Source organism: Trachemys scripta, chromosome 4 (assembly GCF_013100865.1).
Source record: "Trachemys scripta elegans isolate TJP31775 chromosome 4, CAS_Tse_1.0, whole genome shotgun sequence".
Classification (NCBI taxonomy): Eukaryota; Metazoa; Chordata; order Testudines; family Emydidae; genus Trachemys; species Trachemys scripta.
In genome coordinates this window covers 105,794,718-105,808,337 of record NC_048301.1, presented here as the reverse complement: position 1 = coordinate 105,808,337, position 13,620 = coordinate 105,794,718, and the positions used below count along the sequence as shown (strand labels likewise).

General features: G+C 45.2%; 1 protein-coding gene across 1 annotated transcript in view; it reads left to right on the top strand.

Annotated features, from left to right (window-relative positions):
• CD81 (CD81 molecule) overlaps nucleotides 1-13,620 on the top strand; it is a gene marked incomplete in the record, with an annotated part of 78,651 nt that overhangs the window by 55,267 nt on the left and 9,764 nt on the right. The window contains 1 exon segment of the mRNA XM_034770272.1: nucleotides 9,071-9,166. Within this exon segment, the coding sequence (XP_034626163.1) occupies nucleotides 9,071-9,166 (96 nt within the window).

The window sequence follows — 13,620 nt, the reverse complement described above, 5'->3', positions numbered from 1 at the left end:
GCTGGCCCTGGTTCCTCTGTGCTTCATCAAGTCCAATTTAAAAAGTGATGCTTGTTCTTTTTTTTTTTTTTTTTTAGTGAGCTTAGTGCAGACAAAAGATGCTGGATTAACTGACAGCCCTGCAAACCGGAATTGTCTGTTTAATCATAGACCAAGCACTGGTGTCGGTGTCCTCAAACAACTAGTATCATGCCTCAGATCTGATCTGGCGAGACAAACTTTTAAGGTGCATCTACACTGGAGCAGGAGGTGTAACTTCCAGCTCGAGTAGACATACCCATGCTAGCTCCGCTCAGGCTTGTGCACTAAAAATAGAAGTCTAGCTGCAGCAGCGTGAGCAGGGGGACAGGTTAGTAGCCCAGACTATAACACTGTCCGAGACCCCAGGTATTTACACAAGCAGCTACCTACTCGCGCTGCCACAGCTACGCTTCTGTTTTCAGCGCTCTAACTTCTAGATCAGAGCTAGCACAGATGTATCTATAGGGGCTAGCAATTTCACCCCCAGCTTCATTGTAGATATGCTGTGCTTTCTGATAAGGGCGTAATAGTAGCTAAACTCACCCCTCTCCCCCCCCCCCCCCAAAAAAAAATCTTGTATATAGCACTGTCAAGAGCAAAGGACTTCTATCTCATTACCCATTTCCAGAGCCTTGTCCCAGTCTGTCCTGCCGTTTCACATGGTTGCAGCCTTGGGTGGTCTCTGTGGCTTGAAACTAGCTTGTTCCCTGCACGCACCAAGCACTGTTTGTCCTGTGTCTCATGTCGTGCAGCTGTTTGCCTGAAGAGGCCTTTGCAAGCATCTGAAAATCCTCACCAGATGGTGGGGGCATAGAAAAGGTCAGACAATGTGTTTGTGTTGTCCCCTCATGTAAGGTTAGGAGGAGTCCTCTGTTCAAACATAAGAAGAGAGAGTCGTGCCTGTCATTCTGTCCCTCCTGGGGAGATGCAGATCTCTTCCTTCTGACATGGGTGTATCGCAAAGCTGAATCCAGTAGAGACTGCACTGACAGCAAGAGGTATGCATCCGAAGAAGTGGGCTGTAGTCCATGAAAGCTTATGCTCTAATAAATTTGTTAGTCTCTAAGGTGCCACAAGTATTCCTGTTCTTTTTGTGGATACAGACTAACACGGCTGCTACTCTGAAACCTAGCAAGAGATACAGCATTCTGGGCCTATACAGCACCCACCACTAGGGGGGAGGAAAGGGAGATAACTTGTCCAGAACAACATCTGGAATGACTTCCTCTCAGACATTCCTCAGATACCAGGGTATGTCTCGCCACATCTGCCCCAGGAATCTTACAGGAGCTCAGTCCAGGAGAGCTACATCAGGCCCACTTTTTGGTTCTGTACTCTTTTCTCCCATAGAGACTAGAGTCTGAATTTCTCAGTATCATTTCTGCAGCTGAGAAGAGAAACTAGAGCTGGGTGGCTTTGATTCCCTAAGTGGTGCAAGGAAACCATTATATGAATAATGTTAGTTTTGGGTTCCTATTCTGTTCTGCAGTCTCTCCACCACCACCCAGCCTCCTCTCAGAGAGGAAATCCTGTTGGTATCCTAACCAGTCTAGGTTCTTTGCACTGTCCTAATTGCTATATTGTCTGAGGCTTGGTCTACACTACCCCCCTAATTCGAACTAAGGTACGCAACTTCAGCTACGTGAATAACGTAGCTGAAGTTCGAAGTACCTTAGTTCGAATTAGTTCGAACTTACCTTGGTCCACACGCGGCAGGCAGGCTCCCCCGTCGACTCCGCGGTACTCCTCTCGGCGAGCTGGAGTACCGCAGTCGACGGCGAGCACTTCCGGGTTCGACTTATCACGTCCAGACTAGACGCGATAAGTCGAACCCAGAAGTTCGATTTCCAGCCGTCGAACTACCGGGTAAGTGTAGCCAAGGCCTGAGAACTGTGCCCTAAGATCCTAGGGTAATGCTAGCAACGGCCAGAATAATGCCTAGAAGCGGAGGGTAGAGAATCGGTTGAATTTGCAAACAACAATGAGCTATTTGCTGGCTATTGTTACTAATGCAGCGCTGGCTTCTCACAGGGTTATATTCTTCAATTGAAAAAAATGCTCTGGGCACTGGGATTCTGTTTGTTCTAAACATCTCTAATCAGAATCTTTAATTAAAAAAACAAAAACAAAGGAACTAATAATTTTTGTTAATCATGGAAAAGGCGGAACCCATGCTGAGAAATTAAATGTGAAAGGCAGACAAAACCATTATCTAACTGTAGCTTACACTGAATGGTAACTATTGGTATTGCAGTACTGTATAGCGCTATAAAGGTGCGTGGGGCTTTATACAACTTCCAATAGGATACAAACCCTGTTATGAAGAGTTCACGACCTGAAACCGGAAAGACAAAACACAAGAACCCAGTCTCTGCCATATCTGAATGGGGAGACTAGAATAAATATGGGAAGGGGACCTGAAAGTAATGGGAGTTGCCCTGGTAGAACAGGGGTGTTCTGCATGATCTGAAGTGTGCTGCTCAAAACGTACATGTGTTTCATGCTCCCAGAGGCCAGGGTTAAATGTGTCCACTTTATTACTATTCTCTGCCAGGATAAGTACACTTTTTTTTTAAATGGAGGTATTCCTTCTCCTAGAAAATGGAGGTATCCCTTCTCCTAGAACTGGGACCTTGAAAGGTCATTGAGTCCAGCCCCCTGCCTTCACTAGCAGGACCAAGTAGTGATTTTGCCCCAGATCCCCAAGTGGCCCCCTAAAGGATTAAACTCACAACCTTGGGTTTAGCAAGCCAATGCTCAAACCACTGAGCTATCCCTCCCCTCCTTTGGAAAGGCTGCTCATTCCAGGTCAGGCTGCAGAGCACAATGCAAAGGGAATTCTCTTGACTGCATAGCCCCTGGTCTGGAGAGAGGGCCACCCTTTCTCCCCCAGCCCCTTTGAGACGGGCTTCAGAGCCTCAGATTGGGCTTGAGGAAAATATGCAAGGACACCCCTCCCCCAAGTGACTCAGTGGCTTGATTCTTGAACTTTTGGCACTGCCTTTCCCTCAGGAAAGCTGCTAACTTGGTCACTGTGGAGTCTCCAGTGTACAAGAGCGTATTGTCTGATGATTTTTTTTTTTTTTTTTTAGTTTAAATAAACTGTAGAGAAGCATCCCATTCGGTTGGCTTCCAGTAACTTCCATTGCTCTGGCTCTCATAAAAGCCATTTGTTTGTGTCTTAGAAAGAAACTGGCTTGAGTCCCAAAAGCCTTTCAGCCTTTGTGTCGCTTTCGGAGTGCAGTCCAGCCATCCCGATGCTTTCCCCGCTAGGCTATCCGCCCTCACTTCCCTAGAGGAACAACTTCCATCCTCTGGACTTCAGTTAGGAAACTCCAAGTAGGACATGGGGTCTGTTGTACTGAAAATCCAGCTTCTCCGGCGCCTGGATTTTCTTCCCTACCATGAATTGATACAGAGCTTGGAAGTGGGGCTGCATCCAATTCCAGATTCCTTTCCAGGGGGCTAGAATCCAGTTCGGGTATTTCTTTTTTTCAGGGACTGGGCCTAGAGTACATTACAGGCAGACTCTGGCATCCTGTTCAGATTCTCCTTTTCATTCAAGGAAATAATCAGCATGCTAAAGGGAACTTCCTATGCTGGCCGCAACTTCATTATCTACAGACAGCTCATTAGGGAGAGTGGCAGAGAAAGCAGGGATTTTGTCCCTGCTGTCTGTCTGCCCATGCTTCTGGGTAGGACTGAGAGTACTGAGAAGCAGCCACACAACAAGCTGCTTCTGGCAGAGACCCAGGAGTTTGGCCTGGCCAGTCCTTAAATCTCTGAGTGCAAAAAAATAAATTTCTCCCTCATGCTCCCACTGAAAATGGGAGAACTCTCCTCCTGGCTTTGCATCTGCATTCTGTCCTGAACAGAGCTGAGCAAGTTTAATGGATTTTTTGTTTTGTTTGTTTGGGGACAGAACTGATTCTGAAACATGTGGTGGGTGCGGGGAGGAATCCAGTTTGCTTCAAGCCAAAAGTTTGTTTGTTTTTTTCCCCAAAATTTTTTGTCATACAAAAATCCTGAAAAACATAATTTCAAATTGACTGAAATGTTTGACAACTCAAAGCCAAATTTTTAAATGGGTTTTTTGTCTGTTTGTTTGTTTTTTCATGTCTTGATTTGGCCATGTTCGGGTTCATTTCACCCTTTATATTTTTAAAATTGGCCAAATTTTGAAATGCCATTTCTGGAGAAAATGTGTCAAAATGCAGCATGTTGACTTTTAAAAGAAGTAGGGTTTTCCCCTCAGCCAAAACTGTTAATTGAATTTAGGGTGACCAGATAGCAGCTGTGGAAAAAAACGGTATGAAGGGTGGGGAGTAATAGGTGTCTATATAAGAAAAAGTCTCCAGAAACGGGACTGTCCCTTTAAAAATGGGACATCTGGTCACCCTAATTGAATTCAACACAAACTTGTGAAAAGTTGCAGAGCACCAAAAATTGCATTCTTTTGACAAAAACAAATCTATTAATCAAAAAAAGTACTCCGTTCTAGTCCTGAATGACACACTGCTTTGACCACAGTCCAGTGTAAACTAAAGACAAACCTCCCCCAGTTATTCCCTCCCAACACCCCCCACAACACTTACTAGGATTTTTGTTAATGGGAGAGTTACCCTCTTCCCTTCCTTCTCCCCTCATTGACCCATCTTCCCCCTCTAATCCTCCTTTATTTCCAATTCTCTTAATATAAGGATTTAGCGGAGTTTGTCTCCACAAATGCAAGGTGTTCTGACCTCTAACATTGCCTACAGCACAAGCTGCTCCCCCACTTTTTCCGCAAAGGGGGATACAAGATCTTTCTCTACCCTCCCTCCCCTCATTGAAGTTTTGACTCTGAGGGCAGCGAGACAGGATTTAGCGAGATCTGTTACAGAAAGGAATTTCTCCAGTCAGCTTGTCTGTCTTTAAAAACTTTCCCTCTGTCCCTTCAGTTAGTCCAGTTCAATAATACCTGAGTTGTCAAAGCGCATGCAGAGAGATGAGGGGGAATCCAGAGCCCTCCACTTTGTCACAGGTAGTTAGTTTGCCATGTGTAACTTTATCTCCTGTGTCCATTTGTCATGATAGCTCTCTTCTCCTGATTTAATGGTAGTCTGTCATCAATCTGAGTCTGTGGAGATGTATGCTCGCCTCCTGCCAATCTTCATCTGACAAGATTGTGTTAATGCCTTCCCATCACCTCTTGCCCCTCTGTGCCTCCTCCCCATGCACACACCAAAACACTACTTCCCCATCTCATAGGCCTCCTACCAATCTGCCTTTGCATCAGTCGTTCACCACTTGACCTTTGGCAGCTGAGCTGATGTTTGAATTGGAACAAACTCTCAGGCTCACAAAATTCTAACTATTGGCACTTCCCCGTGGCCCCAAATCTTCCCTTCCATGGTTTACAACTGCAACAAGCGTCCTTGCCACCAGGCGTTGCTCTTGCCCCTTCCTGACTCCTGCTCCAGTTGACAAGTCTCTGTGACCCACCTAGTTTTTCTGTGTCCCTCATGTTAGAGTGTAAAGCAGATTGTCACCAAGGTTGGCAGTTCCTGGAAGCACTTCAGGGGAAACACACCAAGTCTTCCTGGTTGTGGGGGAATGGAGTAGTTCTCAATGGGATCTGTGTGACCGTTCCAACCAGCCTGAGAGTGGATGGATGCAGAGGTACTCAGGTGTAGAGGAAAGAGGATGGAGGGAATACTGACAGAGTGTTGTTTCTATTGCAGTAGCACGTAGAGCCCCGGTCATGGACTGGGATCCCATTGTGCAAGGTGCTGTATAAATACAGTCCCTATATCAAAGAACTTAAAAGCCCCATTCTTAAAGAACTACAAAGCTGACACTATAGGAGTGAGCACTGTGGATTCTGATGGTAACCAGAATACTTGACGCTCACAGGTTGTGGTTTGGAAGAGTGCAGAAAATAAGTTGGCTTCCTCCCACATTAATTACTTTGTCTTTCAGTGACCATTACCAGTCCATTGCCATGAGGAAGTCAGAGTCACTGACTGCAAATCCCATTGGGTTTCATGGAGTGGAACTTCCTTCTGCGCCAGACTGCCTCAGTGCAACCCTTGTTGCCTTTGTTTCCCTTGCAGCTGGTTTCCTCCAATTGCTGGTGGCTGTACATAGCAACATCTGTTACATAAATGCAACATTAACAATGAGACATTAAACACTCCTAAAGTTAGCGGAGTCCAAACATTCAGGCTGCTCCCACAGTATTATCTCTGCCATAGAATGATAGAAATGTAAGACTGCAAGGGGCCCCAAGAGGTCATCTAGTCCAGAGGTTCTCAAACTGGTGTGTGTGGAATGTATTTGGGGGGAGGGGAGAGGAAATGTACTGCACACATTCAGAGCTGGGTGGCTGGAGAGCAACGGCTGCTGGTCAGGCACCCAGCTCTGAAGGCAGTATCATCGCCAGCAGCAGTGGAGAATTAAGGATGGTGCGGTATTGCCACCCTTACTCAGTGCTGCTACTGGCGGGCAGCGCTGTCTTCAGAGCTGAGCACCCGGCCAGCGGCCACCGCTCTACCTTTAGAGCTGGCCAGCCAGAGAGCGGTGGCTGCTGGCTGGGCACCCAAGGGGTGTGTGTGTGTGTGTGTGTCTGTGTCTGTGTGTAAACTACTACAGATACAAACTGGAGGAGGAGTCTTGCTCAAATAAGTTTGAGAACCACTGATCTAATCCATATCCACTGTGATGAGGCAGGACCAAGTATACCTAGACCATCCGTGACAGGTGTTTGTCTAACCTGTTCTTAAACCTCCAGTGACAGGGATTCTATAGCCTACCTCAGAACTATATTCCAGTATTTAACTATCCTTATCCTTAGAAAGCCTTTTCCTAATTCCTAACCTAAATCTCCCTGCTGCTGATTAAGCAGATTACTTGTCCTACCTTCAGTGGACATAGCGAACATTAATCATCCTCCTCCTCATAACAGCCTTTAACATGTTTGAAGACTATCGTCAGGTCCCCCTTCAGTTGTCGTCTGGTTTGGGGTTTTTTTCCCCAAGACTAAACATGCCCTGTTTTGTTAACCTTTTCTCATAGTTTAGGTTTCCTAAACTTTTTATCATTTTCGTTGCTCTCCTCTGAACTCTCTCCAATTTATCCACGTCTTAAAGTGTGACACCCAGAACTGGACACAGTGCTCCAGCTGAGGCCTCACCAATGCTGAATAAAGCAGGACAATTGTCTCCTGTGTCTTACATATGACATTCCTGTTAATATACCCCAGAATATAAGCATTTTTTGCAACTGCATCACACTGTGGATTCATTTAGTTTGTGATTCACTGTAACCCCCAGATCCTTTTCAGCTGTACTACTGCCTAGACAGTTATTCCCTATTTTATAGGTGTGCATTTGATTTTTTTTTTCCTTCCTAAATGAAGTATTTTGCATTGGTCTTTATTTAATTTCATCTTGTTGATTTCAGACCAATTCTCTGTATTTCTCAAGGTTGTTTTAATTCTAATCATGTCCTCCAAAGTGCTTGCAAGCCCTCCCAGATTGGTGCAATCAGCAGATTTTATAAGCATACTCTCCTCTCCATTATCCAAGTCATTAATTAAAATATTTAATAGTACCAGACCAGGACAGACCTCTGAGTCCCCACTAGGTACGTCCTCCCAGTGAATCATTGATAACTACTCTTTGAGTAGGATTTTCAACCAGTTGTGCATCCACCTTTATAGTAATTTCACTTAGACACCATTTTTCCTAGTTTGAGAATGTCCTGTGGGACTATCTCAAAAGCATTACTAAAATCAAGATGTATCATGTGTATTGCTTCCCCACTATCCACTAGGCCAGTAACCCTGTCAAAGAAGGAAATTAAGTTGGTGTGGGATGACTTGTTCTTGACAAAGCCATGCTGGTGGCTGAGTTTTACTGAACCACATGACTTACTGTAGCATAGTTTAGTTACTGCTCTATATTGCATAGTTGCTGGTGATTCATTTAAGTAACATCTTAGGGTACCTAGAGCTTGGGATATCCACCTCTTTTGTTCTCAAAAATCCAAAGTGAAATAAACAAATACTGCACCCAGGGTTGGATTTTCCAAAGTGTTCCACACTGACCTAATGTTACTCCCATTGAAGTCAATGGTAGACTTTTTAGTAGGAACAGAGCTAAACCAATGATGTGCACTTCTGAAAAACCCATTCTTAAAACCAAACAATACATTTTAAGGTTTACAAGGATAAAAGGAATCTAAACCACTACACTGTGGGAGCTACCTTCGCTTCTAGCATTTTGTTACTTTTGAGTGCTCGAGTTCCCAACCTCAGCATTGCACTGCCTTGTTATTTGGAGGGGTAACTGTTTGCTGGTTTGATTTTGTTTGCATGTTTTGCCTTTGGTTTCACTGACTTTAAATTTTCTTTTCTTTTCCTTTTTTTAAATAAAGACTGACTTGACTTGAGGTGCTTACAGAGATCATGGGCTTCTTCAATCTCTTAGATTTATTTATTTATTTAAATAAAACCAGTTTGAAATTACTAGCTTCAGGCACTTTTGGATTCTGAGGTGTGTGTTCACACACGCTTCATTTTCACACTCAAATGATCAAGTAGACATTGGCTCAAACTGAGAAATCAGCTATGGGCATTTTCATTTGAAAAAGGAATCTGTCTGAGGCAATAATATGCAACTTCTTAATTTTTGTAAAGGATGGGTACTAGGAGTGGCTTGAAGCAGATATTGGAACTCAACCTTAACTAGCAGTTGCTAACATTTATGTTCTATTATATTTTTATTATGTCTGTTGAATTTTAGTATGGTGTTTTGTTTTGTTTTTAAAGGAAAGTATTCATAAGAGTGAATGGCGCCCCAGCTATAGTACTTTCTCTACACGTCTCTGCTCATATAGCACCATCTTGACTTGCAGCACCTCCTGCTATGCTTCTCCTGGGCCATAGTTATCCAAACTTGTAATTAGTTTTTCAGAGTGCTAATATCTAGTTAAATGATAGAATGTTTCTGGTGAAGACTCTTCACTAACATGTTTGCCCTACCCGTGTCTCTCTCCTTTTGCAGGAATCTACATCCTGATTGCTGTTGGTGCAGTGATGATGTTTGTGGGGTTCCTAGGATGCTACGGTGCTATCCAGGAGTCCCAGTGCCTTCTGGGAACGGTAAGAGACACAAATGCTTGAACACTACATGGTATCAGGCAGATCGCTTAACAGATCTAAAATTTTGTTTGCGGGAAGTAGTGGGAGTCGTTTAAAACTGGACTGAATGGAGTACTGGAGAGCAGCATGTAGGGAAAGAATGTTACATTGGCCACTGGATAAGACTAGCTCTCTCCCGTCTTTAATAGTCTATGATGATGATGGGAGCTAAGCTTTCGGACACAGACTAAAGCAGGGATCTCAAACTCCCGGCCCGCGGGCCATCTGCGGCCCGAGAACCTCCCCACTGCATCCTGCAGAGGAGAGACGCAGGCAGACACGCTGCCAGCTGCAGGTGCCACCTTCCCCCCTTGCCCCTGCAGCTCCCATTGGCTGGGGGAGAGGAACAGAGATATCCTCACTAGTCGCCAGGCAGAGTTAGCCATGGAGGCAGCATCATTAGTTGCCGGGCAGAGTCAGCCATGGAGGCAGGGTCACTTTTTTCCACAATGAATATAAACAAGTCAAAATACCGAACACAACTATCTGATGAACACCTTGCTGCAATCCTGAAGGTTTCAACTGCTCAGTCACTGAAGCCAAACATCAACAAACTGACAGAACTGAAGTGTTGCCAGGTGCCTGGCAAACACTAAAAACTCTGACAGGCGAAGAATTGTATAAACAGTTTTATTATTTCTAAGAAATTTGAAATAAAAAATACAATATAAACATTTTCTTCTCTGCTGTAAAGGACTCTGGCTGGAGCAATTCCAGCGCTCCAGTGTGTTCATGGACTGCCTGTAATTAAGACACATTGCAATGGTACATCCTGTGTATTCTGGGAAAGAAATCTATCCTTATGAGCCAGCTTCCTGCTGCCATCTCTGTGTGTATGTCCTTAAAGAAAACACAGCACCCCAAAAGCCTCTACTTGTGGGGGAGTTTATTTGTTTAAAATTAGTCCTAGGCTGGGTTGTAATCTTAGACTAGACTCCAGTCTGTTTGGCTTTCCAAGGGAAAATGTTTCACAGCCCTCTCCAGTTAGGGGATTGAGCACTCCATTGGGATTCAGATCCAGGAATAGAACTCAGGTTTCCCACCACCAACCTGATGGGTGATCTTAGGCAAGTCATTTCTGTTCCCTGTGCCTCCGTTTCCCATTTATAAAAGGGTGATAATGATCCTGATCTCCTTTGTAGAACGTTTTGAGCTCTCCTCATGAAAAGTGCTATCTAAGAGCTAGATATAATTACTAATAACAATAGAAGGTGAGAGGAACCAAGTGGCAAATATGGCAGGGGTTGTCTGAGTGAGATCCTGAGGACCTTGGGAATACCAGGTTATAGACTTTGTCAGCAAATTCTTGTAAAACCAGGGAACTACAGTAATTGAATACCCTGCCTCCCTTTGAAGTCTAGAAGGAGATTTAATGGGCAGATGACAGAATATATGTGAGACCTCATAGTGAAACTGACTGCTACAGCTGAGATTAGCAGTGCTGACTGCATCCCTCCCTCCGTCCCTCCCACTTTTGCTTGCCAAGGGAAGGCTGGAGGCACCTTGTGAATGACACCTGATAAGCTGTGGTTACATGAGGAAACTGATGCTACTGTGCACTGAGGCATGGAGCTTTCAAGGCAAAGTGTTTTAACCCACCAGGTATTTATTTCCCCTCTGTGACCTCGCTCCCCATGTGGCTGAGGATAATGGGTGTTCATGGGAAAATGTTCATCACACAGGAGTAATACAAGGCAGTCAATGGCATTTAAATTGTCCACAAAAGCCAGATTGGAGACAGAGGCACTAAAGACTAGGAACATGGAAGTGATCTATTGAGAATACGTTCTAATGCCACAGACGCTATTCTCACTATGTGGCTGGTAGGAGGAAGGTTTTCCTCCGCTAGCACACCTTGAAAGTTCTGTGCTGCTGCCATCTCCACGAATGTAACTTTGGGGAGCATAGGAAGATGCATAAGGAAATGACTATTTCAATGGAGACTCAGGAAGAGAATAACACAAAGAGAAGGTGTTGGTACTAAATGCGCACACCATATGCATCGTGAGCTTTTTGGATGGCAAGAAATAAATCACTCCTTGTTTTGCAGTCCTGTGACCTTCAAAAGATTTCAGGGGCTCCTGTTAATGGAAGGGCAAGCTTTCTAGCTGGACCCTGGGAATGTGGCTTTTGCTATAAGGGAAAATGTAGTAAGGCTCTCGGTTCTGGAGAAGGGTAAGGAATAGACTGTGTGAATTCCATATTACTGGGTAGCACTTTAAGTCAAGGCACTGAGCCTTGATAGCATGTGCCTGAATGGAGCTTTTTTGCTCATGTTTTCAGTATGAGTCGTCAGGCAGCACTGACCAAACTCCCTAAATCATGCTCCTGCTTGCACTAGGCTCTGTGTGAAATCTGGCCTGGGTTCTCTGTGGGAGGAAGCACCTTTGGAAGTACCAAGTGCCTAGTCAGGAATCTGGAGTGTGTATCTCAGAACATTACCTTTATATAGGAAGAGTTTCATAACTGACTTGCAAAAATGACTAAAAGTGCAGTTTTCCAAAGACATGTAAATAAACACCTTTTTCTCACCAGAGGATACCAACTGCAAGGGTGAAACCTAGTGTCCAGTCTGGGAATTACAGCAGCCTTGCCCCAGTTGTTTGGATTAAGTTACAATTGAAACCGCAGTCACTGGCTACAAATGCCTAAAGTTTTCTCTTGTAAAGAGCGCCACTTCTACTTCTTGTAATCCCTTTCAGTTTACATGTTGGAGTCTAGGCTCTGACATTCCAGATCAGAGGCCACAAAAAAGAATAATTTTGTTACAAGTACAGTTTAAAAACTCCTTTTTCCTGACCGCCTAGGATCATTGTGCATGTGTGTGAGTGAGTGAAACTGGGAAAGAAATCCCAATTGCCAATAATAAAGTGCTCCCTTTTTTATGATGTATTCTTACATCTGCACATCCACCTCTTCCCTTTCAGCTTTCAAGAAGTTGGCTGCCAGATAACTAGGACATCAGCCTTTCCCAGCAGCGAGTTGGTCTAGGGAATGGTGTAGCAGTACTGGCTGTGGGAAATGCTCAGAGGACTCTCCACGCCATGCTATCCCCACAGGAATGGAGTAGGAACACTTAGATGGCACTTGACTTGGACCAGTGTGATTTAGCTTCTCTTCTTTCATTAGTCTCCCAAAGCCAGAATAAAAAATTAATCCTCAAGTTCTCCTGGAAACCCAAAGGTCTGTCCCTCACAGTGGTGGAACAGGAGTCACCAGGGAGACGTTATGCTCAAAAGAGCTTATACTATCTTTGAATGCATAAACAGAGGAATCTCGAGTCAGAGTAGATGGGTTTTTATGCCTGTGTTTGGCACTGGTGCAGCCGCTGCTGGAATATTGTGTCCAGTTGTGTTGTCAAAAATTGAAGAAGGATGTTGCTAAATTGGAGAGAATTCAGAGAAGAGCCACGAGAATGATTAAAGGATTAGAAAATGTGCCTTTAGGCTCCAGGAGCCTAATCTATCACTATTTATCTTAACAAAGAGAAGGTTAAAGGGTGACTTGATTACAGTCTCTAAATACCTGCATGGGAAACAAATCTTTGATAATGGGCTCGTCAGTCAGACACAGAAAGGTACAACATGATTCAGTGGCTGGAACTTGAAGTGAGACGAAATTCAGACTGGAAATAAGTCATATGTTTACCGAGGGTCAGGGTGGATTCTCCACCATGGGCAATTTTTAAATCAAGGCTGGATGTCTTTCTAAAAGACGTGTTCTAGGAATTATTTTGGGGAAGTTCTAAGGGCTGTGTTGTGCAGGTCAGACTAGAATCTAGTCTGTGCAGCCCGCGGAGGGTGAGTAGGCAAGCGGCGGGGTGGGGCAAGCCAACGGCCGGACGGCGGGTGGGCAGGGTGGTGAAGAGGCCAGTGGCAGGCTGGGGAGTGAGGGTGAGCCAGCGGCAGGGGGCGGGGGCAGCGGCAGAAGGTAAGAGGCCAGCAGCGGGCAGGCAGGCAGGTGAGCTGGCGGCGGGGGAGGGAGGGGGGAGAAGGCAACGGGGAGGGGGGGGGGAGTAGGCGAGCCGGGGAGAGCGGGCGGGCCGGGGGGGGGGGGGCTTAATCGTGGGGGGGGGTGAGAAGACGAGCGGTGAGTTGATGGCTGACGTGTTCTACTGATCTTGCATCTCATAAAAACTGGTCCTTTTTTCTGCTTTTCTCTGGGCTGGGGATTGTCCGAATGCTGCAAAGAGGGTGTTCCCAAAGGAAGGTGCTTGCTTCTAATCCCCGAGGCCGTCAGTATGTCTGCTCTTCTCTAGTCAGCCCACCTGACAAGTTTGATTGTCCTTGGTCTGGCTCCCAGCCCCTCTCCAAGGGTTGCAGCTGTCTTGGAGGTGTCTGCCTTCCACGCCTTCCTCATTCACACCTCATTCATTCAACAGGGCAATTGATTACAAAGTGGGTGAGATCTTATTC